Source organism: Pinus tabuliformis, chromosome 3_2 (assembly GCF_031772625.1).
Source record: "Pinus tabuliformis cultivar Carrire ecotype Pingquan chromosome 3_2, CPIR1, whole genome shotgun sequence".
In the NCBI taxonomy this organism is placed as follows: Eukaryota; Viridiplantae; Streptophyta; class Pinopsida; order Pinales; family Pinaceae; genus Pinus; species Pinus tabuliformis.
Window position 1 is genome coordinate 1145996909 of NC_142302.1, and position 25387 is coordinate 1146022295.

Sequence of the window (25387 nt, forward strand, 5' to 3'; positions counted from 1 at the left end):
TGAATTGAATCTTTGAATGAAATTTCTCAGCAATTGCTTTTCAACAGGAACCTAAATTGCCACAAATATCAATTTCGACGAATGTACCATTAGGACCATTTTTCCCACTTTTACCGACGCCAGATAAGAACAATAAGGACAGCAGAGTGAAAGGCTCATGTAATGCTGAGCCTTCGTTGTATCGGTGCTTATTGGGCAAAAATGCAGGCAAAATTACTGGTTATTTCACCCTTGCCCTCAAGCCACTCACTTACAGCGTGAGATAAAAGAATAGATTGAATGAAAAGAAACTGTTAAAATTGAAAACTACGGCTCCAAAATATGACAATTCTTAATAAACTCGTTGGAGTAATTTATATATTTTGTCCAGAAAGGTCTTAGCTCGGGGAAGGCAATATCCAGCCATGGCTTTGCCTGGCCATTGTAGTGGATAACAGCAGCTTTTCGAACATTATTGAGATTTGTTTCAGGCTGGTATCCCAATCCCAACATATGCCAAGAAGGATCAATAGGATGAACATGACCATTAAATGCAATCAATGCTGGTGGTAGAGTCCCTAAACGCCAGAGAGTCAGATTGGAATTTAGATTCTGCAAAAATACCATATGCATGCTTAGCGAATTGTTAACTTGTAGATCTAGATATAAAATACCAATGGAAATCCAAAATTTATAAGTTAAGCTTGATCAAAGATTTGAACAAACCAGGATAGCATTCGACTTACTTCTTTAAGCCAATAATGATAAGTTTCCCAGATGTTTGTCTTTCTCCAAGCTTGCAAATCAAAGATGTTCATTCCATATGCCCATGCACATTGCTCTGGATTAAAACTCTTTGATATAAGGGGATGAGAGAAATTCAGATAAGTTCTAAATCGTTTTGACATAACCCACTGATCATCACCTTTACATGTTTCAACTGCTCCATTCACCTTGCCATGAAGGTCAATATCCCAAAGGGGAGATAAATCATGCTGAACAACTATGTCATCATCCAGAAAAATCACCTTATGGAGGTTTGGGAAGAGTTGTTCACAAAGATGAGTTAAACTTCAGTAAACTTTTAAACATATACATAGACACCCACGTTATTCTCTAAAGGAAATGCATGAAACAGGAAATCTCCCAATTAGACAGTGCTCTATTACTATTTTTATAATGCTCCTAGTCAAAATAAACTTAAGTCATTTCTCTAGGAAAAAAAGAAAAGTTAAAACATTGCTATAAGGCTTTTAGATTTTCTAAATTTTAATTACCTCTGGAAGATAGATGCGTAAGTGATTCATTATTGATATGTACTTTGGGCTTCGAGCTTGCAGTTTGGAAGCTACAATCCTTGGAGAGTCATTTAAATTTGTCCCAACAACATGGTCTCCATGGTAGTACCTTTGGATTTCAATATGAGTCTCCATTGCTTCCAAGACAGGCACATTATCTTTTGTCAACCAGTCAAATTGATGTACTCCTTTTACCTCTATAACAGAAGGTGGAAGATGATTCAAAGCAAACCATGAATGCATTGCTGCATATGTCTTTTTGTCTGTGATGACATGAAAGACTATCTTTTCTGGCTTCGAGGAAGCTCTTACAGCTGATGCAACTACCACCGATGCTGCAAATACATTGTCAGTTGCCAGAACAAAGTGATGGTATGAATTGTTTGTGAGGCGAGGAACCAATTCAGGGGCTGGTAGTTGTCTCCGGGCTTGAGCATTGGAGGAGTACTCATCCGCTAACCGAAGAGTGAGACAATGCATGCCTTTTGGAATGCCACTGGATGCAAAATGTCTATACAAATATTCTTGTAGCTTTGATGACCGGGTTTGTTGCTCCAATTGCTCTACCTGGAAAGCACAAACTACGTCAGCAGCATGGTCAACCTTAAACATAGACTTATTGAGGAATATAATACTGTGGCATATAGCTCAAGTGTCTTTTTGAATGAACAGAAGCAGCAGCATAAATGCTAGCTTTTGGTTCGTGTGATAATCTTCCCACAATGGCTGCATGTAAAACTTTCAAAGAGCACTATGAATGCAAAATAACTACATTTTTTTTGGAATTTCTCAAATAACTACAGATTGTTTGTTGTCTTTCCAAACTGCAATCTTGAAAACGCTGATAATCTTATACAAGGACATCTAGATTCTATACTAGAAGTCATTCTACTTTGTTTAAAGCTTTCTTCAAATTTCAAAAATGGAAATCCAACCAATAGGACAAAGTAAATAGGTGGAAGTGCTTGTATGTCCAGTGGTGTTGAGTACTAATTGTAAGTAAGATGAGGATTAAATTATTGATAAATGTACCAACTCAAGTTTAACCTCAGAGCATAGTGCTAAGGTTTAACTTTTACAGTCATGGATATAGACTTTGAAGCAGTTGGGTTCACTACGTGTGGGTGCAGCACTATAGTTGAGTAATAAGTGCAAGTAAGATGAGGATTAAATTACTAATAAATGGACCATCTCAAGCTTAACTTCAGGGCATAGAACTAAGGTTTACAATCGTGGATATAGTATTCTGAGAAGTCGGGTTCACTAGGTATGGTTGGAGCATTATAGCCATTATCTGGAAAAAAGCAAAAGGAAAGTCAGGATTTGGATCCAGAACCAGATGCCGATACACCAAACTTTTGAAAAGCTGAGATATAGATACAGTGAAACCAGTACAAATAATATAAATATATTTTTATTTTTTTTAGTTATAATTTGTATCATGTATTAGACTTTAATGACAACATTTTATAAATAATTATAAGCATATCATTTATAACTTTCATCTTTAATATACAAGTTCATAACCTCTAATAACAAGTTTACAAATGAATTCACTATATAAGTTTAACATACTTTTAATATAACATTATAACTATGAAATATAATATAGCGTTATAACAATATCACTTTATATCTTTATATAATTTATAACTTAATAATCTAATTATCGAATTCATATACCGAAGAAAGACGGAAACAGACTTTACCTGCAGGTGCTTTCCATTTATAAATTAATTATCATATTATTATCGACCTCATATGGTTGAGTTTAACAATTCATTTCATTTCATATCGTTGAGGGGGGGGATTTGGTGAATAATGGTTTGACATTTTCCTTTTATCATTTTTTTTATTTAAGTTTCTAACATTGTTATTAGTTGTTTTAACTTTTAAGATGTATGAGAGTGATTTTAATCTTATTGGAAAAGAATAATATCATATCCATTTACAATTCAGCAGATCTCATAGTTTTCAGGATTTTGGGGTTGAAAGGATATAGTGTTTCCACTAGATTGTACAATGATAAATTTGTATGTGGGATAAACTATTATTGGTGGGACTTTATCATTATTTATTTTAATTTATAATTTTAGAGACATGACTTATACTAAAGACCTTTACGTCTACCGTGTCCATGAATTTGGGAGTGCTTCCACACATCCCATGTGTGTTTCCTTGCTCCTGCACTCCCCATCCTGGGAACTCGGTGGGACATAAGTCTTGAGTTCTACAAGATGTTATATGAATTCGTTTTTCATCACAGCATTCACTAGATTCAAAATGTTAAAGTGTGGCTATGAGCTCGACCAGCCATTATTCAACCCTACTTGTGTAGCTGTGTTACCTGAAAACAAACTTGGTTTAAGAGATGGGGTTGTGCAAAGATCAGTATGAATTGGTTTTCTGGCTCCCCTCCAACTTAGCATTTTTTAGATTCTAAAACTGAATGCCGGTCCATCTCTTCATTTTCTTCAGTAAAGAGTTGCTTTCCTGATATGTTTTCTTTGATCTAATTTACATGGCTCCTCTCCAGCTCAGTGTTTCTTGGATTCTCAATTTGAAAGTGCGGGTCTAATTTCTGCTTTCTACAGTAACTTTGCAGTTGAGGGTTAGGTACCATTAGTGGAACAGTTCACCCTACCTTTGTTTGGCCTCTTTGTTTGCCACCTTTAGATCATGTTGGCAGTTTGTCAGAATTGGTGGAGAATTACACAAAAACTACCTTTCTACAAGGTTTCAGAAGAAGTTTGTTAATAGAGAGAAACTGAAAATTTTCAAAAGTGAAACACATAACAGAAGATTGGTTAAAGAAGAAATCCCAGCCATGTGTCAAGGCTAATAGGATATGGAGGCCTATTTCGCTTGACAAATTTGCTGTTTTTCTCCTAGCAACACAATTTTAGCCTGGAACACCCATCTCCTTTAGATAGTCATGGACAGTTTGCCCTTTGCCTGAGCTGTCAAACGGGTATCGGATCACCTTATACTCCCTACACTTATAGATGACTAACAGGACCAAATGACACAGACAACTGGTTTATCATGTGATTACTATGGTACTGTTTTTATAAATCTAATCAGTACCTATCAGGAATAGGAAAATGGCTTCCAAGAGCTACTACAAGATAGAAAAAAGGGATCAAGAGCTCGCTTTTTATAATCAGTGGCAACTCTTGTTGACGAATAAATAGAAGGAATTGGGATGCTTTCTTGCATAATTGTCTTCAGTAGGAAAGGTATATGCCAATGATTAGAGAGTTTGGTAAAAACTGATATCAGAGAATTTAATTTTTCCAACAGGCTCAATAGTCTGAATTATTGGTATGAGAATTCCCATCTGCGTGACCAAAATGGCTAGATACAAAGGTAACGATCTTCGATGTTAGAGCAAAGATTGAATCAAAGATTATTTTTTTTTACTTTTTTTGGGTGTAATAAATCATGGTGACCAAAATGGCTAGATACAAAGGTAACGATCTTCGATGTTAGAGCAAAGATTGAATCAAAGATTTTTTTTTTTACTCTTTTTGGGTGTAATAAATCATGGTTGGACCTGCCAAAAGTGCCTGGATGTTTAATAATTTATGAAGGAAGAAAAGAGTCTTTTAAAAGAATGTGTGTGTATATATATATTATTTTAAAAGTAGATTTCCCTCTTCTTGCTTAATTCAAAGAAGAGGTGCATTGTACAACATATTTCAGGATAGCCATACATAGTCATGTGAATGAGACTTGAACATGGGTGGGGAGGTTATCATTAAAATGTTGAAAAGGGTATGCAGAATGTAATTTTCTTATTTATAATAAAATTATGTTTATTTTTTCTTCGGAGAATTAAAATTTCTTCTGCGTGCATGTTTCAGCATTCATAATGCTTCTACAAGCAATATCTTCTGTAAAAGGTCATCAAATAATATTCCAAAATCTGCTAAGACACTTTAGCATATCCTTAAAGAGAGACAGTCATAAAACTGAGTCTATCAGATTCATTTACATGTCTCAACAGATCATCATATCTTCTTGAAGTCTCAAAATTGCATCTTATATTCATTACAGCCATCGAAAAAGTAAACTAAAAACAGGGGCTTTAAATCAAGTAAAAGATCCTGGATCATATTTGTTCGGTTCTCATTCCAGTGGAGCCTAGATCACCGTGGAGTTGGAGCCATCTGCACACCCAATTTGGATAACGAATCAACAAGTTCATTTCTCTCTCAATAGACATGTAAAAAAGTGACCTTATTTATAGCATTTTTTAGAATGTTGACTTCATAAAAAATGTGCCTTAAATGAAAGTTTCTCATCGTGAAGGACACTTTAATTCAATCATTAATAACTTTTGAATCACCCATCAACTGTAATTTTTTGAATCCCTTTTTCCACTGCTAGCATTAAAACCAATTTTAGGGCTAGCAATTCACCCCTATTGTCTTTACTTCTACCCAGGCCTGCTTGAAATTTCCAAAAGGTTTTCTCAAAATACATAGGATGCCTCCAGCTCCTCCCATAGATATGACGCCTTGAGCTGTCGAGCTGCACCATTATAGTAAGCCCAGGCTTCATATTGATTACTACTCTTTTTACTCTATGAGGGGTTTTGAATTTGGAACCTTCTTGAAACTCTTTTGAGTGTAAATAAACTTTGTATGGCACAAACCTGGGGGTGCATGCATTTATCATCAAATAAACTTGTACAAGGCTCTCAGAGACGAGAAAGGGATCCAACTTGCAGGGATGGAGTTTGACAGGTAAATTGCCCGTCACGGGGTTATTTGCCTAAAACCATCAAGATTCTTCTTTGAAACAAGATGGGTGAGGAGATGCAAAAACCATCAAATTTGACAGGTGAGTCTGTTTTGAAATTCCAACTCTGGATCCAAGGCACAGCTTGGTGATTTAAGGAAGTTGAAAAATTCAATTGTCCCCTTAAGGTAAGGGTATTCATGTGACTTGTACTAAGGATAGGTTGGAATGGGCCAGATAGATGCCTGAGGAAAAGATTCCACACATGCTGCATATGCCTTGAGAATGTGTAACCAGGAATCGAGTTTCTCAGCATTGAAGTTGCCAACAAACTTAGAGATATGTACTGTTATTTCTAGCTTAAAAGAAATCAATGGTAGTAGGCTTGGTACTAGGTTTGCCTAAGGACGATTTTGTAAAAGAATCTCTCTTGGAAGGGTCTCATCTTTCCTATATCATCCTGTTCTGTTTTTCAGCCTAACTAGCAATATTTGTTCAGGGGAACTATTACTGGAAGGGTCATATGTTGATTCCTCTCACGTGCCACTGCTTCAAGACATTCTAAATTGGGTAGAAGATAAACCAACACTATAAGGCTAGAAATTTCAATCTGAAGCCAATCATCTCAGTTTTCATCATTATGCAACAGAACACAGATTTGGCAATTTCGGGTCAAAACCTGAAATTTGTAATTTCTATGCCTTTGTGTGGTGTTTGGACCTCAAAACTTAGCATCTAGGATTTGATACCCCTTCACATTGTAGAGACACTTCAAACTTCCAAAAGGACTAGATCTAGGGCCTTGATCATACAAAGCCTAATGATGTGAAATCTAGAAAGGGTAAGAGATGAACACCCCTAAGGTGACTGTTGATACTATCTCTACCATCAAATGCACTGCCCTGCACTGCTCGGCTCTGCTCTGCTTTGCTGAACTATGAAGAAGAAGAAATGATCAAGGATGTATTATACCATCCTCTACTGACCCGAAGTCAGTCCCAAAGAGTGTGTCATACCACTCTCACTGATCCCAGATCAATGGAGGTCATCCTAGCATAGGGAGTACGATAGATACAACGATGCGTCCATTGATAGTACTACTATGGTCCCTAATCCCATTTCCCTACTCATTGATCAGATGAGAGGTACTTCCCATGAGTCCGAGACTACATGGGTAGGATGCCTCGAGAGGAGAACTAATCATCCTATCCATAAGTCGCCACGGGGTATCACAGGGGAAAGTTGAACCTTTCACCCTGTACATAGAGCACCACTAGGGGAGGGTGAGTCACCTTGTGGTTGCATGTTGCTCCAAGTACCCCAAGCCCCCGAGCTCCCAGAGCTCAATGTATGCATCATACACGACCCTCATAAGAGGGTCTCTCAACGACACCAAGTCGTTCTCGAAAAGTCAATAATTTGACCTTTCCTAAGGGCTTCGTCAAAATGTCGGTGACCTGCTCATCTGTACCAATATGTTGGAGCCTTATTGCTCCCCGCTACACCATATCCCGGATATAGTGGTACCTGATATCGATATGCTTGGAGCGATCATGAAATACGGGATTCTCTAATAAAGGAATGCCACTCTGGTTGTCACACTGGATCACGGTAGTATCCAATGTAAATCCAAACAGCGCACTAAAGAGCTTCCGCAACCAGACAATTTCACAAGAGGCCATAATCGCAGCAATGTACTCTGCCTCAGCGGTGCTCAAAGCCACCGACTTCTACTTCCTGCTCATCCAAGATATCGAGGCAGATCTCAAAGAGAAACAACACCCGAAAGTGCTCTTTCGGTCCACCCCACTGCCTGCCCAATCAGCATCGATATATCCATGTAGTCTTACATCTCCGGCAATGTATCTCAACTTATGGTGATTGTGCCACGAAGGTATCTCAACAGATTCTTGGCACCAATCCAATGTGTGTGGTGAGGCTCAACCATACGCTGACTCAACGTGTTGATTGCAAAACAATGAAACATATATCTGGACGGTAGTTCACCAAGAACATCAATGCTCCGATGAGTTGACGATACTCGGTATCATTTTGCAAAATAGGTCCGGCAGCACTACCGCTTAACTTCTTGAAGTCAAGCTCCATCGGGGTAGTCACGGGCTTGCAGTCCACCATATCGAATCTCTCCAATATCTTCACCATATATTTTCCTTCAGATAGGAAAATCTCCCCTGGCTTCTGCCAAACTTCTAGTCCTAGGAAATAGTGCATTAGTCCCAGGTCCTTCGTCTCAAACTCAAAAGCCAACTCCCTCTTACATTTGTGAATGAGAGGGTCTGCACCTGTCAGAAAGAAGTCGTCAACGTACAGCACCAGTATGAGAGGTTTGTCATCTTCAACCTTAAAAGTAAAGGTTAGGGTCGGCTTTACTCCTAGGGAATCCCAGCTTCATCAAGTAGCTATCGATCCTCTCATACCATGCTCGGGGTGCTTGCTTCAGCCCATAGAGGGCTTTCTGCACACGTGAGATTCTCGATCATGAATCTCAAATCCTTCGGGTTGCTCCACATAGACTTCCTCTTTTGATTGAACCATGCAAGAATGCGGTCTTGACATCCATCTGATGTAGGTTCCATCCTTGCAAAGCAGCAAGGGCTATGATCGAGCAGATGGTGGTGTATCGGGCAACAGGTGCAAATATCTCGTCATAGTCTATATCTTCCTTTTGAGAGAAGCCACAAGCAACAAAACGAGCCTTATACTTTTCAGCACTTCCATCAGCTCCATGCTTTATCTTGTAAAGCCATATCGAAGTGACAATTATTTTGTCTTAGGGTCTGGGGACCACATCCCACACATCGTTCTTCATGATGGACTCATATTCCTCAGTCATAGTATCCTTCCATACTTGATGCTTGACAGCTTCAGCGAACGATGAAGGCTCATTTTGAATGATCATGCTCATGAGGGTCAAGTATCCCTAATACCTGGCCAGCTTCTTACTTTCTTGGAAAGTCCCTCTGGGTGCAATGTGTCCTTCAGCGTCATCAAGTGTCCCCCTAAGCCATGAAGGCCTCTTCCTAGAAGAGGAAGGCTCTTGCGGAGGGGGATCAATAGGATCCATAGGTTCTTCTACATCGGGCATCGTCTCATCTTCCTTTTCCTCTGGTTTCCTGGTGTCAACTTCTCTCAATTTCCTTAGTACAAGAAGATTGTCAACTTTGCTAAGAGCCATATCTTCGTCAAAGGTGACATCATGGCTAATCTCGACTTCCCTTTGACCAGCCACATGGATTCTATAGCCCTTAGTATTTTCGCTATAGCCCACGAAGATTCTTTTCTTTCCAAATGTACCCAATTTATTCCTTTTCTCTTTCGGCACATGAAAATATACAGGACTTCCAAAAATTCTAAAATGAGATACGTTGGGTTTCTTACCATTGAACATTTCTTCGGGAGTCTTGGAACCTAATGCTTGATGAGGGCATCGGTTTTGCACATATACGGCGGTATTCATAGCTTCGACCCATAGAAACTTCGGAAGCCTTTGATCATGGAGCATAGCACGGACAACTTCCACAATCGTACGATTCTTCCTTTCCGCCACAGCGTTTTGCTCAGGAGTATATGGTGTTGTAGTCTCCCTCTTAATGCCAGCCTCTTTGCAAAAGTCATGGAACTCATTGGATTCATACTCAGTCCCATTATCAGTCCTTAAGATCTTGATCTTCTTTTCAGTTTGATTCTCGATCAAGGCTTTGAAGTGACGAAACCAGGAGAACACTTCATCCTTCTTTTTCAAGAAGTATATCCAAGTCTTGCGAGAATAATCATCTGTAAAAGTGAGGTAATATAAATATCCTCCCAAAAAATTCACAGGCATCATACCAGATATGTTGGAGTGAACCAACTGCAATATATCGAAGGTCTTGCTATGGCTCGACGGGAATGGTACCCTTTTGAGCTTTCCTTCGGCACATCCTAGACATACACCTTCTTGCTCTAATTTGAACTTGGGCATCCCAGTCACCATTTGTCTCACATCGGGTAGAGCTTTATAATGAAGGTGGGCAAACCTCTGGTGCCATAGTTCGGACTGAAGAGATGTGTCACAAGTCATGACACCCAACGGACTTCCTCCGACATGATATAAAGAGTCAACCCGAAACCCAAGAGTGAAAGCATCTTTGAAATTCTTTTTCCATACACGTACCTTGCCATTGATGAAGGCCACCTTGTAGCCTTTGTCTTCCATTGCCGAAATGGACACCAGGTTCTTTTTGAGATCAGGTACATATAGGACTTCTTGCAAATGAATTGTATTACCCTAATTCAATTGAAGAGAGACATTCCCTACGCCTTTCACGAGATATTTGGAGTTGTCCCCAAGAACAATTTCCAGGTTGGTCTCCTTCTCTATCAGATTAGAGAGAGCTTCTTTGTAACCAGTGAAGTGCCTTGAGGCACCACTATCAATAAGCCAATTTCCCAGCAAGTCCGGGGGAGAAGTAGTAGAGAGGGCCGCTGGTAGATAATATTCATCTTGTTTATTGTTAACAATGTTAGATTCGTACCTGGATTTTCTTGCCTTCTTGGAGGGTTGACGACTTCCTTGATTTCCGGCATTCCTCTTTCCTTTGCCATTGAACTTGCCCTTCCTTTGATTGTTGTTGGAATTGCCTCGGGAGTGATTTTGATCATCGTCATGAGATGTGTCCTTTCTATCAAGGCACTCCCTCACATAGTGGCCAATTTTGTTGCAAATGTAACATCTACCTTTCCTTCCACCTTTCGGTCTGGCCTTTCCCTTAGATTTAGCCCCGGAATTATTTCTACTTTTAGCATGAGAGGAGAATGCAGCGGGATTGCCTCTAAGTGCAGGGATTTCCTACTCTTCCATCCTTGTTTCTTCTTGAATGCATCTCGCCATCAATTTCTCAAATCCTGGGATTACATTATTGTTGAGAAGAGTGGTTCTGAACTTCTGAATATATACCATTTAGATGGGAGCCCTCCGAGAGTAGTGATGGTTAGTTCCCTGTTAGGAATGACTTCCCCAATTGATAGGAGATCATTCTTGATCTCAGTGATCTTTAAGAAGTAGGCTTGCATACTCTCATCTTTTCCCTTCTTAATTTCCTTCAGCTTATTCTTAAGGAACAAAACTTGATTTGCATCATTAACTTTAAATAAGCTTACCAGTCTATCGTAGATTTCCTTGGAGGTGGTCAGCGCGAAAACATAGGCTACTAGGCACTTGTCGATAGAGTCTCGGATGATCTTCTTTGCTTTGACTTCTCCCCTGGTCCACTTGTTCCTTGCAACAACAAATGCATTTGATAGAGGCTCACTGGTTCTGCCTCTTACATGATCGAACACTTCCTGCTCTTCCAATGTCAGATCGAGAGACATCTTCCATCTGTGATAGTCGGACTTCTCACGAAGCTTGTCTTCGGGGGGGAAGTGTGATGAGGACACCATGAAGTCTTTAGGATTGCTTCAATAGCCTTGGGTGATTGCTCGTGCTCTTGCTCTTGCTTGGGCTTTGTCTTCACCTCAGCTTTCATACCATGTTAATTTATGGTATGTTCTATGCTTAGTGCAGTTTACTTCAAATTCTTCTTATTAGTTACTGTTTACTAATCACATAAACATAAGGTAAAATGCTAATAGAACATTAATAGATCGATAAAAAACAAGCCAAGACAAGAGACCAGATGTGGCGGCTAGCCAAGGACAAACCCCAATGCGGGGAAACCCTTTGATCAATTCTTCTTTAATCTTCAATAGTTCAGCAGAACGAAATAGTACAAATACATAAATCTGTAATTTTATGACAGCAGCTGGAAACCCTAACCAGCAAAGTCAAATATGGTCAAACAAAATGAAATTGACCTTCAATATGCTTGGTCAATTTCCCAGTCATCTAGTCCTCCAACAACAAGAAGAAGCATCCCATAAACAGTCCCAAAAGCACAATCAAACTGCATTCAACTGAAGTCAACCTGCTGCCACAAACTAGGGCCTACCTAGGAGAGGCGACCACACCAAAACTGCACTCCTGAAAAGTCAACGCTTGGTCAACGATGGTCAAAACATCTTGCTGCAGCTTCTGCGTCCTGCTTCCTTGCCCTTTTGCATCCTCCTTCCCACGTGTGAGCTTCTCTTCCTTGTGTGTAAACCCAATCAGCTAAGGAGAGAAGAATGTGTGAAAGATGAGATGAGTGAATAATGCCTCAACCTCACTTGTATTTATATGATATGTTGGGCATGAGTGCCACACATTTAGCTATTGGCCGACCTTGACAATTTCTCAAGTAAATACAAATAAATTCATATCTCCATAAATACTTGTCGGAATCGGATGATCGTTAGATTAATCCTACACCTCTCAACGAGAGGAATCAAGGAAAAATATCAGCTGCCATAAATAAGATGACCCACATGGAGTTTGGCCCTAGTTGACAATTTTAACAGCCAGTGATTGTCAGCATGAGCCAGTGACTCACAAAAGGAGCCAATGACTCACAAAAGGAACCTAATAAATGCAGGGAAAGGACAGTAGAAAAACAGAGGTGCATGCACCATACACCTCACAGCGATTCAAAAAACCTTGAATTCCATGCAAACAACAAATTTAATTGTAGGGAAAGGACAGAAGCAAAAGCGGATGCATGCACCATTCTCTTCAGAATTATACACAAAACTTTGAATCCCACGTAGATGACAAATTTAATTAATTTCATATTACCAAAAAAATTGCATTGTATATTGGCAATCACCCTTCTCTTTTATGGAAATTTTTAGAGTCACATAAAGTTGGATTAAACTTAACAATTTTTTTTATTTTTGTACATATATCTTGGTGATAATTGAAAGTTCTTTAAAACACTTAACGCTTAAATAGAACTTAATACGTAAGAAATGAGACAATTATGAGTCATGAACATGGGCTTTTATCTTAGGCTGTGTAGAAAAAGGCTTCCCTTAGTATTTACTTTGTTCTAAAGTTGAAATTTCATAAACATTTTTTCCTCGTTGATCTGCATCATTTTCTTTTTGTTCATTGTTACCACAAAATCTAGCAGCCTAATGCAAAGCCTCACTAGGCAATCTAGGTCTTAGGGCAACAATGGGATCCACCACCACTATCACCTTAGTGGTTTCTCCCTTGATATTTTGTGCTTGGATGTTATCCCCACAAGGGAGGCTTCCCTAACAAGATTTAGAGGTTAGATGACTTGGGAATCTAATCCAAAGAGCTTTCTAAGGGACTTGCAACTATAAACCCTAAACGACCTCCCATAAAGACAAGCTCAGGGTGGACAAAGAGCTAGTGAGATAGAGGGAGGTAATGACAAAGCCTTGGAGGCCCAGATAAGTTATGTAGATGTTCAAGTACAATTTCCCACTAGTCGTTATTAACTCAAAAATGTTGTTATAAGTTAAAGTTTCATAGGTATGGAGGTTTATAGCATGCAAAAAAATTTAACAATAATAAAAATAACCTATAAAGGATAAGGTCAACAAAGGAGGCTATTCAACAGTGTTGCAAACACCCCGATTTTATTGCGAAAAAATCGCCAAATCGCGATTTTTTCGTCGAGCCGATTTTTACCAATATTTTGGTGTTATCTTAATTTTACCGACATTTTTTCAATAGTTGTGATTTTTTGGTTTTCTGGGCCCTTGCCAATTTTATCCCGATGTCGATTTGCAACATTTCTATTCAATGAGGTAAACAAGGGATAGATCAAACAATGGTTGAAAATGCACAAATAACAAAAATACCTAGATGATTCAAAACGAGGTGACGAGGAAACGGTGGCGCAAACAAGAACTAGGGCTACTCATGGCGGAATTTTTTTCCTGGGGGCGACCCACTGGGCTTCTCATGGCGGAAATTTCTTCCTGGGGGCGACCCACTGGGCTTCTCATGGCGGAAATTTCTTCTTGCCTCGTATGGCTTTGCCCCCATGGGACCAGAGACTCGTGGTTGTTCCGGATGCAGGGGTCAAAATGGGCTCCAGGGAGCTCATTTCAATGGACGAATGAGGCAAATCTTCGGTGGGAAGTGGAAGCTCGACTGCTCATGCATCGCCCTTATGATTATTGCAACGACGAGCCAGGGCCTCGAGAGGAGGCAGCTATGCGGAGTATGAAACAGGCAATGGAGTCTCAGTGCGTCTCCAAGATGGTCATGGTTCATGCAGACAATGTGGCCATAAAGCGCGATGGGGTTGCCAGTGTGCACAGGCGGAGGGATTACAGTTTTGAGGGAGCTGCGATGGTTTCAATATTTCGGGGTTTCATCACAACACTGGGAACTTGGACTTCCTCAACTGAAGGGCGGGTTTCAACTTATATTGCCACTATTGGTTCCCTGAGATGGCCAAAGTCCCCACGCACTAGCTCGAGCATCAGCCCTCCCGTGCTCCGGCCGGTTCAGGGTTTGGTTCTGGGTCTGACGGTGGTGGCCCGAACTCTGCACCCTCTACCCTCAATGTCATCTGAACTAGCTACTCTCGAGGGGGTTGGTGACCATGTTGAACAGTTGGGATCCGGGAACCTGGTAAGCTCCTCTTGTTTCCAAATTTTTTTTAAAACCCCTTGCTGGGTCTTCAGGTTTACTCTGGGTTAAAAATACAGACAAAGTGATAGATCTGAAGCAAAGCATCACGGAAAAATACAGATACCCTGGTCATTCACAGAACTTGATGTTTGAAGGCAAAGTATTACAAGACCACCAGTCCTTGAAGGAGTATCATATCCTTGTTGCTTCCACCATTACACTCAACCTGAGATTACGTGGTGGGGCTGCAACCAAGTGCAAAACAGGTTTGGGAGGCAGCACACAAATAGGCTCAGGATCAAAACAGAAGCACGCAAATGGGGGACCATCATTCAAGAACATTCTTCAGGGGAAAAAGACAACCTCTGAACCATCCAAATAGGCAGGAAACACTCCAAGCCCATATATAGTGGAGCAGCTGAACTACACCCCAGAATTAAACATAGACATGCCAGAAACTGATGAGCACTGCGCCTCTTATGAATCCCTTGCAATTATTTGTCGTTTTAACTGCTTCTGGCCTAAACCAGTAGAGCTCTTCCACTGGATTTTAACAAACTGGTCATTAGAATGCGATATACACCTCTGCTCAAAAGGTTTCTTTATTGTAAAGTTCCCAACTCCTGAAGCTAGAGACAAAATCTTTCAGGAAGGACCATGGTTTTGGGGTTCAACTGGCCTGTTCACCACTCCCTGGTTCCCTGAATTTGACGCAAACACCATGGTTGTCTCCAGAATGCCAGTCTGGGTTCGAATGCACAATCTCCCCCTTCATTTCTGGGAGGACAGGGTTCTAGCTGGCATTGGCAACAGTTTAGGGCAGTTCATAAAGACGGATTCCCAAAGAATAGAGGAAAGGGTTTTCACTTATGCACGTATATGTGTTGAAGTAGACCTCAGCAAAGGCCTTCCGGACAGCATCTGACTAATCCACAACAAGCGGATTTGGACACAGATTTTGGATTATGAGAACACAGCTTTCAGATGTAGGAATTGTAGGCAAACAGGGCATTTACACAACTTGTGTCCAGAAGCTAAAAAAGATACTCGAAGGAAAAAGAGTCTTGGGAAAAAACCCAAAGGATGGCAATATCCCCCACCGGAACCTGAAGAGGAGGAGGATGAAGCTGGGGATGAACCATCTCCACAGGGGAAAAGTCAGAATCCAATGGAACCTGAAACACAGGGGGGAACCCCACAAGACCCAATAGAAGCTCGGATTCACCGGGTGCAAGCTGACTTGATTCCTGACGATGGGGACATCAGTGGGAATAAGCGTATTCACTCATCCGATAATTCAAACTCAGACAAGGACAATGCCAAAGTGGATGTAGGGAATCATCTTGCTCTTGTCTCTTCGGTGCCATCCCAAGGGGAATGGCGAAGGGTTGAGAAAAAGAAGGGGTGAAAAGCTTAGCTTTTTCCCATCATGTATATTATCTTGAAAATTTTCTGCTTGTTTCTGTTTATCATTTGGTCTCTGACTTGATGATGCGGCTTTTTAGCCAGTTCAACATGTAATTTTGTTTTCATTAATAAAATTACGCCCTTTTCCTCAGAAAAAAACAAAAAAACCTAGATGTCAGCCCTAAAATTTGAGGCAAAATGTGCATAAAATGATAATTTTTTCTTTGAGCAAGATGCAATTACTGCCTAAAGGACTATAACATGTCGCTGCAAAATTGCTAGAAAATGCAATTTTAACCAAACTCTAGCCCTAGTTAGTAGTTAGCATAAATAAATTTAAAAAAAAAAAGGAAAATTCTTAAGGTTGATCGACACGTCAAATGCTAGTGCCTCCAATCAATTAGGTAATAGAGTCAAATAGGGTGAGGTCAAGATAGAAGGACCTTGGATAGAAAGGGTGGAAGACAAATCACTTCACTTGGGAAACCCTGGCAACTTTCTTTTGTAGGAGATTTGTTAAAATTGGCAACTAGGGCCAAATTTCACCATTGGGCAGCTCATCTGTTGGAGATGATTATTGCATTGAACTCCTATTTTTGAGAGGACCAAAATTAACCTAAAGAACATCAAATTCGGACAAGCAGAATTGTATTTTTGAATTTATGCCCACACATGTGCTAATTTTCAAGGTTGGCCTCATCATCATAAAGCCCAATGGTCATGTCACTAGACCCCCAACGATTTGTATATATAGAGGTGTTTTCAACCTCATTTCATACATCAAAGGGCTCCAATTTATGTCTGAGGTAGTCGAGCTCTTGAGGAGGACGAAGGTTTGTCTGTTTTGGGTTTTTCTTCAGCAACTAGGGCCGAGATTCTTCAGATAGATAGCCGCAGGACTTGAGGAAATCTTTGGGCAGCTTGTATGGGTAACCCTGTCATTACAGGTCTAAATTCAACCACAGAAAGTCAGGCTGAGTTTGGGTATTGTCTCCAGGCTGATCTATGGTCAATTTGAGGAAGAATTTCTCCCTTTGTGTGACCACACTTCAAAGTTATTACTCTAGGTAGGTCCGCAGATCTACACCAGCATAGACAGAGGGGTCGAGAAGCCTATCTTTGGTTCAGATCAGTTCTAAGGGCTAGCGATGGGCAGCGTCTTACTTGCCAAGGAAAGCCGCAAATGAAAGGAGGGTTTCTGGATCAATTGAATGAAACAATAGTGGACTGTAAGAAACCCTAACCAGATCTTAGCTGACTATTGTTGACAGAATGATGATATTACAGTTTTGGGCTATTCACTTGTCTAAGGGCATGGATCTTCAAATTGGCAAGTCATTTTGACTTTATATTATTGTACTTTCTCTCTCTGTTGAACATTCCATATTAATAATAAGATGAATTGATCAAGTGTTTTCCCCGTCTTGGGGTTTTCCCCTGGCTTGTGCCATATCCTTGTATTCTCTTGTCTTTGCTTGTCTTTTGCATCTTTCGTTTATGTCCTTTCTTCAGTTACTGTCAATATGATAATGTCTAATGTGATTGCTAATGGAAATGGAATAAATTGAAAATCAGGTTATTATGGATCTCTGAAGTAACCGTTCTAAGCAAAGAACATGTTTATCTAAAATTAACAAGATTTAAGGTCAAAGGTTGCAAGAAAACTAGTTCCTTTGATGGATATTTGATGACAAATTTGGCAAAAATATATAGAAACAAGAGTTCAAAAAAATATTGAACTTTTTAATATGGCATATGGAAAACCCTAATTTCAAAATTTCATGCAAAATGGAAGAAAATAGCATTAAACTTACATTATTCAAGCAAGCATCATTTCAATCCAAAGAAGCCTCTCCATGCAAAACATATCTTCTCCAAGACAATGTGCACTCTACTTAGCCATTGCGTCCAAGAGAAAAGAAGAAACCACTAATGCACACTCTTTCAAGAGAGAAATGATGAGCGTCTATGACAATGATCCAAAGAGATTTGGCTCCTCTCTATTTATATTAGGGTAACCAAGTCAAGTTCCCTTAATTTACAATTAAAAGTCGTAAAAGTTTGCTTAAAGCATCCAACAAGGCTAATAGGTCACAAGTCAACACAAACATAATTTTACAAAATGATAATTCACAACGAAATGACATGTTTTCTCCACAAATATGGGAGAAAAAGGCTCTCTGACATGACATCATCCTCAATAAATAAGTATCTCCATCAAGTAATGTGACAAATGGATCCCAAAAGTGCCTCTCACTCCAAGATACATCATCAAAGTGAATGGGTGCATCTCCAAGCCACATCTCCTCATCCAACATGTCATCATCAATAAGCTTTGCATCACTTTCCTAGGGCTTTCATAGGTGACATGGCAACTCTTGGGCATGTCATCAGCATTAAAAGGAGGTATGTTAGCCCTCCCAAAGTGTCTCAAGTTATCACCATCCTCTTTTGGGCTCCAAAACAAGGAAACACCCAATAAGTAGGTTTAAGGCCAACCTGGGGACATCCTGGGTCATCTGGGGCACATCATTAATCTTGTCAACGACTTGACTTCTTGGCTCAACATTTCAACATGTAGTGGTGTGGAAGGGGCCATACATCCATGTGGAGGCTCCTCAAGGCCCAACACTCATCTCTGGAGGGGCAACGTCAAGGTTGCAATGTTCATAAATGCTCTCATGCTAGGCTAGACATCTTCTTCATGGTGTTGCGGACGGGCCAAGCCATCCCTCAAGGGATATCTAATGCATCTGTGAGAAAACACCTGAAACATGCCCTCAAGATCCAAGTTAGATCAACATCATTAGGTAAAGGAGCCATTAAATTATCATAGTTGACCATATTCAATGTTAGGGGCACAAGCCTTGCTTTCAAATGTCTTTCTAGCTAATGATTTGTAAGCAAGTTACCACACTTGTGATAAGGATGATTGTACAATTAGCCCTACTATATCCTTCTAACCCCAACGGTAACGAAAATTTCTAGGTAGGCCCATAAATCCAAAGGTGTATGTGATAAATGTGTTCATGGAATGGGAAAGACTTCAAGGAATATGCCATTGTCTTGGTGCCAGCTAATAGAGGTCCAACATTCTGAGTATAATGATGATAAGAGGGAGCAATTGTGGAGGTTTGAATTACCCCTTTCCTCAACCTATTTTTACCATCCCTTTGGTGCATCTTTTACTTCAATGATATTTTTTTTTGTTTCTTGCATAGCTTGGGTAACTAGCTTGCTTAATGCTTGTGCAATACCCCTTAAACATGTAGCAATTTATTGCTCATCGGGGTTGGACATTTATGAGTTCCTTTGATTTAGAGAAAGTATGATATGCTTAGGAATTGAGTGATGATTAATTAGGGGGGTAGAGCTTAGGCTAGGCTTTTTCTCACATGCTTATTATTAGTCCGGGCCATCTTTTTCATTTTTCATTTGTGGCTATATTTGCTTTTATCTTTCTTTCAATTGTGGCAACCTCTTAGTGCAGAATTTTTGAGCCCTGACTCAGAGATGTGGATACTGGGTGCCAATACCGATGTCAAATGACAGTCAACCCAAAGAATACAGGTGGAAATCAAGGACAAATGGAAAGTGACAAACATGGATTACCTTGGGCATGCTACATCAATCAATGCCTCATATCCGTGCCCCTCCTGAACAGTGAAAAGAAATAGGCCTTAAAAGTCACATTGGACTAGGGGCAAAAAATAACCTCTCAGATGAAGTGTGGGAACAAGGGTACAATCAAAATGGGTCAATCATCCAACTCAACCAGTGATCCACATTAGACTGCCCTTAGCATTAAATGAAAGCACATGATTACTAAAATGGTTAGTGTACCTTTTGATAAACGGACCCACCTTCCTTCAAGAACCATGCTAGATGGGAGTGTAAACAGCCTGGAGCATGGGTGGGGAGCTTTGAAGTGAGGCTATCTGTAGATCATCATTTGGCTGCTGGCTGGCTGGCTAATCAGAAAGGAGAAAAAATTTCTCATAGGGGTTACCCATTTGGTGGGTAACATCAACAATGACCCACTTGAACTCCATAGGAAAAAATTAAACCTAAAAACTTAACCAGGTTGGAGGGAATAATCATTTAAGCAAGAGAAAAGGAACCAATCATACTTGGTGAGAATGGAACAACTGGGAGAATTTCAATAAATACAAAGGTTTGATCATTTTTGTTTCTTCATTTATTCTATATATTCACAAAGAATCGTATATGAGTGAGAAGAACCCAAAGAAACGTTCCAGATTAACATGAATTGAAATATAACATGTAGAAGCAGAAATGAAAGTGTGACTGATATATAAGAAGAACAAATAAAAATGTTGCAGATTAACATGAATCATAACAGAATACAAAGAAATAGAAACAAAATTGTGAGAACAAAGTGGTTTGAAGTGGGAGAAAAAGCTAGGAAGGAAGAGTAAACGAAAAATTGAAGAACAGCAAAGATATAGAGGACATGGATGTAGATACAAACATGGAATTAGGAGTGGTGATTGGACAAGAAATGAACATGTACAAGGATGATAGAAAGACAGTGGCAGATGAGATTAGATGGGACAAGAATAAAACAGGCCAAAACTGAGGTAAATAATGGTCAGGATGTACAGTAACAGGAACTAACAGCAAAATGGTGAAGACACAAAAGAGTGACAAGAACAATCCAAGCCTTCACGTGTGCAACATTGATTGCTCTCGTACCACACTTGAGGCAAAGTGAACCTTGTTGGAAAACTGTAAAACATGTTCTAATATAGATGATGAATGAGATGTTCCTGAGAACAGAAAAAGCACACGTCCAAACAGGTATGTCATTTTCCTGGTGTTGCTTCTACGTATAATTACTAATTAGTAATTATTCATTGATTATTACCAATGATGCAAACATCCTGATTTTATCGCGAAATCGCAATTTTTTGGCCTGGCCAATGTTTGCCTATTTTCACTGATATTTTGGTAGCCTCTTAATTTGCCAATTTTTGCTGATTTTTACTGATATTTTCTCAATTCTTATGATTTTTTGGTTTTCCGGACCATTGCTGATCTTATCCCAATGCCGATGTCATTGATTATTACATCATGGGGCTGATAACAAGTTACCATCTTGGAGGTTGTCTCAAAATTTCTTCTTAAGAGACATTAACTATGGTTAATGTTATTCAATACAGTCTCATCTTCAATTTCAGAAATGACATTAAGTTCCAAATCTCATGTTTTTGGCATTTACCTTTCTTAGTTGGTCAGAATTTGACATGCAGCATAAGCTAGTAGGATTATGTGCAATATATATAATTTGCATTATTACTAATTGTCATTCTACTGGCACTTTCACTTATGAGTATTTCTCTTTAAATCCTACAAAGTCCCAAGCTTTCTTCTGTTTGCTAAGCAAATAAACTCAAAATCAGAAGGAAAGCTATACACTCAAGATGTTGAAACAATCTTGAAACTATGATATACTATTGTATGGTATATTTTGAATGGTTTCTTCAAATGACTTTTACGAGTTAGTGGGTCCATGTATGTCTTTGCACACATACAAATTCATCTCAGTAATCATAAGAATCTGGCACACACACACGATCAAAACTTGTCCATAGGAAGACAGGAACCAAACTTGTTTAAATCTGTTTGTTGAACCGTGATTATATTGTTAAAGATGAATAAGAACTTGACTGGACTTGCATAGTAGTTGACTTTCAACAAGATCCTATCTTGCAATGAATACCAATTCAAATGAATGCACCACTTAGGATCATTGTCCCACTTCCACTGATGATATACTTAGGACAATCAGTCAGCTGAATGAGAAGCTATTGTAATACTAAGCCTAAAAAGTATAGTTTCTATCAGCGCTATATGTAGGTTTAAGTACCTTCATAGTGGAGGATGAAATATGGAATAAAGAAAAACACTATCACAGAGACGGTTTTTAAGCAGGATATGAGAAAACAGAGATCAAGTTATCTGTCCGTCTAGCTATAAGTAATGTTACTACTTATCAACGCTCAATATATAGGTTGTCTGTGGTTCATGTTGTAATATTTCCTGCAATAGGAATGTCACGTTGTCCAAAACAAAATAATCAGATCTGTAAAATTATTTCATAACTTTAATGATAACAAAAGCTGGGCTCATTTGCAGATGATAGCATATCCCCCATGAAATGCAAGGTATTGTAAATTGGATCTGTAACAGGAAATAAGTGGGATATAACATTAGATTTTTGGACTCTTCCACAAATCCACATATTTGTCATTTAAATTCATAGAGGAGATTTCATGGATATTCAAATTCACTTGCTAGCATTTCAAGCAGGACCATTCAGCCAAACTGATATCATCATAGTATACATTGAATAAACTGCCCTGAACAGGTGGAGAATTAGATAGGTGGATGTGTATGATCATTGATGTAACTAAAGCAACATTTGTAATCAATAATATGAGTCACCTGGCATTGTAAGTTTGACATTTTCATGCAGTTCTAATCACCTCACTCCTTGCTGTCTGGAAAACCATAGGTACTATGAAACATATTTCAAACTGATGCAATATGCTATTGTACTAGAAGTTCAGGAAGAAGCCAATTTGGGGGATGAAAAACATATTGAAAACTCACATCTTATCATATATATTTTACTTCATCCTCTTATGTGACATTTTAGTTTACCAACGTGTATGAGAGTTGTACTGCATTGTATCTTGCTATGCACATATTAATAATCATTAAATCACGCTGTTACATTTTCATCATCCTTTGTTCCATCCATTGAAACAAGAGTTGAATCAATGAGCTGAGTTAGTTCATTTGGACAAAAATTCAGTCAAATCTGGTCAAACTCACCAAGACGTAATGAGTTTGATGGTTTGACCAAGACACTGCAACTTCTGATGAGTTTTACTGAATCTGACTTACTTTGACCATTTGATAGGTATTTGCCTATTTTAAGAATTTCTTGAGTTTTACTTATTTGCCAAGTTTTTCCAAGATTTTCGGTCCCGTTCATATTCTTGCTTTTTGGCTTTTCCTGGGGCTCCTAAGTCTGAGTCACGTGATTATGCCCCATCTCAATATAATGGAAGCCCATGCCCTTTATCATTTTAAATTTATGTAATTTAAAAAGGCATTAGGTCTTGTAACCATTCACAAACAAATTCCAGGCTCTTGTTTATGAACAAACCATCAGTTGATTTCTTGTGCAGTGCAGATGTTAACAATAAAACTGGAGACATTGTTTCGATTTTTAATATCATGAATCTTTGATCTCGGTAAGGTGCATTCTATATGTTCTTGTATACTTTCTCATTTTGCTTTGATCTTACCTGTCATCCTTAATTAGCACATTCAACAAAGCCTGTCTACTATAAAGAGAAATCAAATAGTCGTAATTGTCTCAAAGAAAAAAGGTTAAAACGAGAAAGGTTTTAGCAGAAAGCAAATGCCCAAAGACATACCAACGCCTTCATCTTGAAGGCAAACGTCTTGGCATCATACTGGTTCATCTTCATATCGGCAACAAGGTCATTGAAAGATTCAGGGACCGTAAATCCTTCTGGAAGTTCTTCATTGCTTACTTGTGAAAGGACTTCATACATATCTTTTGCTAGTCTCTGCACAATCCACCATGCTCTAGAGTCTTCAGGCTTGAGTATAAAAGAACATTTCCCTACTGTAAAATAAAAGTAGCCATGTAACAATCAAGATAGCCATATCTGCTAACAAGCATCAGATTTAGCAAGACTTTGGGAATCATGGTAACTTCAATTTTCAACATCATTAGAATGTCATGGAGATGGCACATTCTGTTCAGACTTACTGATGAAGGATCTGCTCTTCCTAGAAGCCTCGGCCCTAATCTCCTGCTGAGACAATCTGGACAGTAACAAATTAAAGTTAATGTTTCTCCACATGAATTTACAATATGAATTTACAATAGGAAACATTAACAAATTAAAGTTAATGTTTCCAGTCCAACTCTAAACTACAAAACTCTGACGAGCTTTGTTTCTCCTGGATTTGGAATAAAGTGGGCTCGATAATAGATATCCCTGATCCATAGTTGCCTATTCTAGATTTGAGACAAAGGGAGTTGAGTGAGGTTTGTGGTGCCAATCGCAGACAAAATAGTCACAGCTTTAGATCTCACTGCCATCTACAATATATGCCCTAATTCCACAATTCATTGCATTGTAGCGAACTGGGTTTCTATAACATCATGTAAGCTCTTGTGGGGAGCTCAGTGCGAATCCATTAACGGTAAATTTAGGGGAAAAACTGAAAAGTGGAAACAGATACTCTAAATCGGATAAAAACATTCACGGTGAACTTTACAATGTCTGAATTCCGCGATTACCTTTATTATTTCGCGGAAATTTGATATGGGTTCACCTAAATCCACGCGTTTTTCATGTGGTCGTATCCAAATTCACTAAACAAGATCTTAGTACAGAAAAATTTTCGTGTGGCCATTTTGAAATTCACCAAGCAGGATCTTAATACAAAGAAATTTTCGTCTGGGTATGTTCAAAATCACTAAACAAGATCTCAGTGGAAAGAGATTTTCAGGGCGGCAAAATCAGATCAACTAAATGAAATCTGAATAGATAGAAATTTCCATGTGAGCCTGATGAAATCAAGGTATTTCTCGTGTGGGCGTATCTAAAACCGCTAAACGAGATCTCAAAACAGAGAAATCTTCATGTGGGTATAATGAAATCAAAGTTGCTTTCCTCATTGGCATCAATCTTACCTAGTGATGAACATTTGTCCACACCTTCCAGCTTAACAAGCGCCATTAGAATGAAGATAAAGGGCAGCAGAACAGCGAGCATCAACATTGTATAGAAGATAGTCCTATATGAAAGATGGCGAGCAGCAACCTTGACCTTCATAAAGTCCAGGAACCCATTGCTGGTAGATATAGTAATAGTTCTCATGCTAGGTGATATGTGGACCTGCATTGTTGAATCCCCTCCTATTTCACAAACAAAACCCAATACGTTGCAGCTCAATGCAGTCCAATACAACCCCACAAACAGAGCATTCTTCATCCTGCTGCATCAGATCTGACATTTTCATCGGCCTATATTGCAGCCTGCAATAGAAAGAAAGCCAAAAATTCTTCAACAACTAGCAATGGTGGTGCTGCAATCTTTCAGTTAAAAACATAGCTTCATGCTCATTGAAACGGCCTCTGCATCAATTCATTCCAAACTTTTGAGCTGAATGAAAGAATTCTGTTGATCTTCCAATGGCCCCATGATATTTTTCTCTGAAGATCTAGGAAGCAAAGCAAAGAAACCAACAAGGCCAGTGTGATCTGGCTTTTGTTCTTGCTCTGCCCCGTTGGTTCCAGACCCTCCCCTTGCAAATAAAGGATATCATGAAAGCAATGTTGTGCTTCTTG

The 25387-nt window shown here is 39.2% G+C and overlaps 1 protein-coding gene across 1 annotated transcript; it reads right to left on the bottom strand.

Moving 5' to 3' along the window:
* LOC149184767 (putative galacturonosyltransferase 14) lies at positions 1-25387 on the bottom strand. Its single transcript, XM_089417697.1, has 6 exons — positions 24731-25387; positions 23798-23853; positions 23436-23591; positions 1259-1844; positions 726-1030; positions 1-591 (listed from the first exon to the last, which is right to left on the bottom strand). Exons 1-6 carry the CDS (start codon positions 25029-25031, stop codon positions 307-309), a joined length of 1689 nt encoding a protein of 562 aa, XP_089273823.1. The 5' UTR covers positions 25032-25387; the 3' UTR covers positions 1-306.

Bases quoted from the DNA above. Each gene is read 5' to 3' on its own strand.
- LOC149184767 (XM_089417697.1), bottom strand. From the start codon at position 25,031: ATGAAGAATGCTCTGTTTGTGGGGTTGTATTGGACTGCATTGAGCTGC. The intron at 23,592-23,797 runs GTAAGTCTGAAC...TGGATTGTGCAG, and splicing joins GAAGAGCAGATCCTTCATCA to AGACTAGCAAAAGATATGTA. The intron at 1,031-1,258 runs AGGTAATTAAAA...ATCTTTGTGAAC, and splicing joins CTTACGCATCTATCTTCCAG to AACTCTTCCCAAACCTCCAT.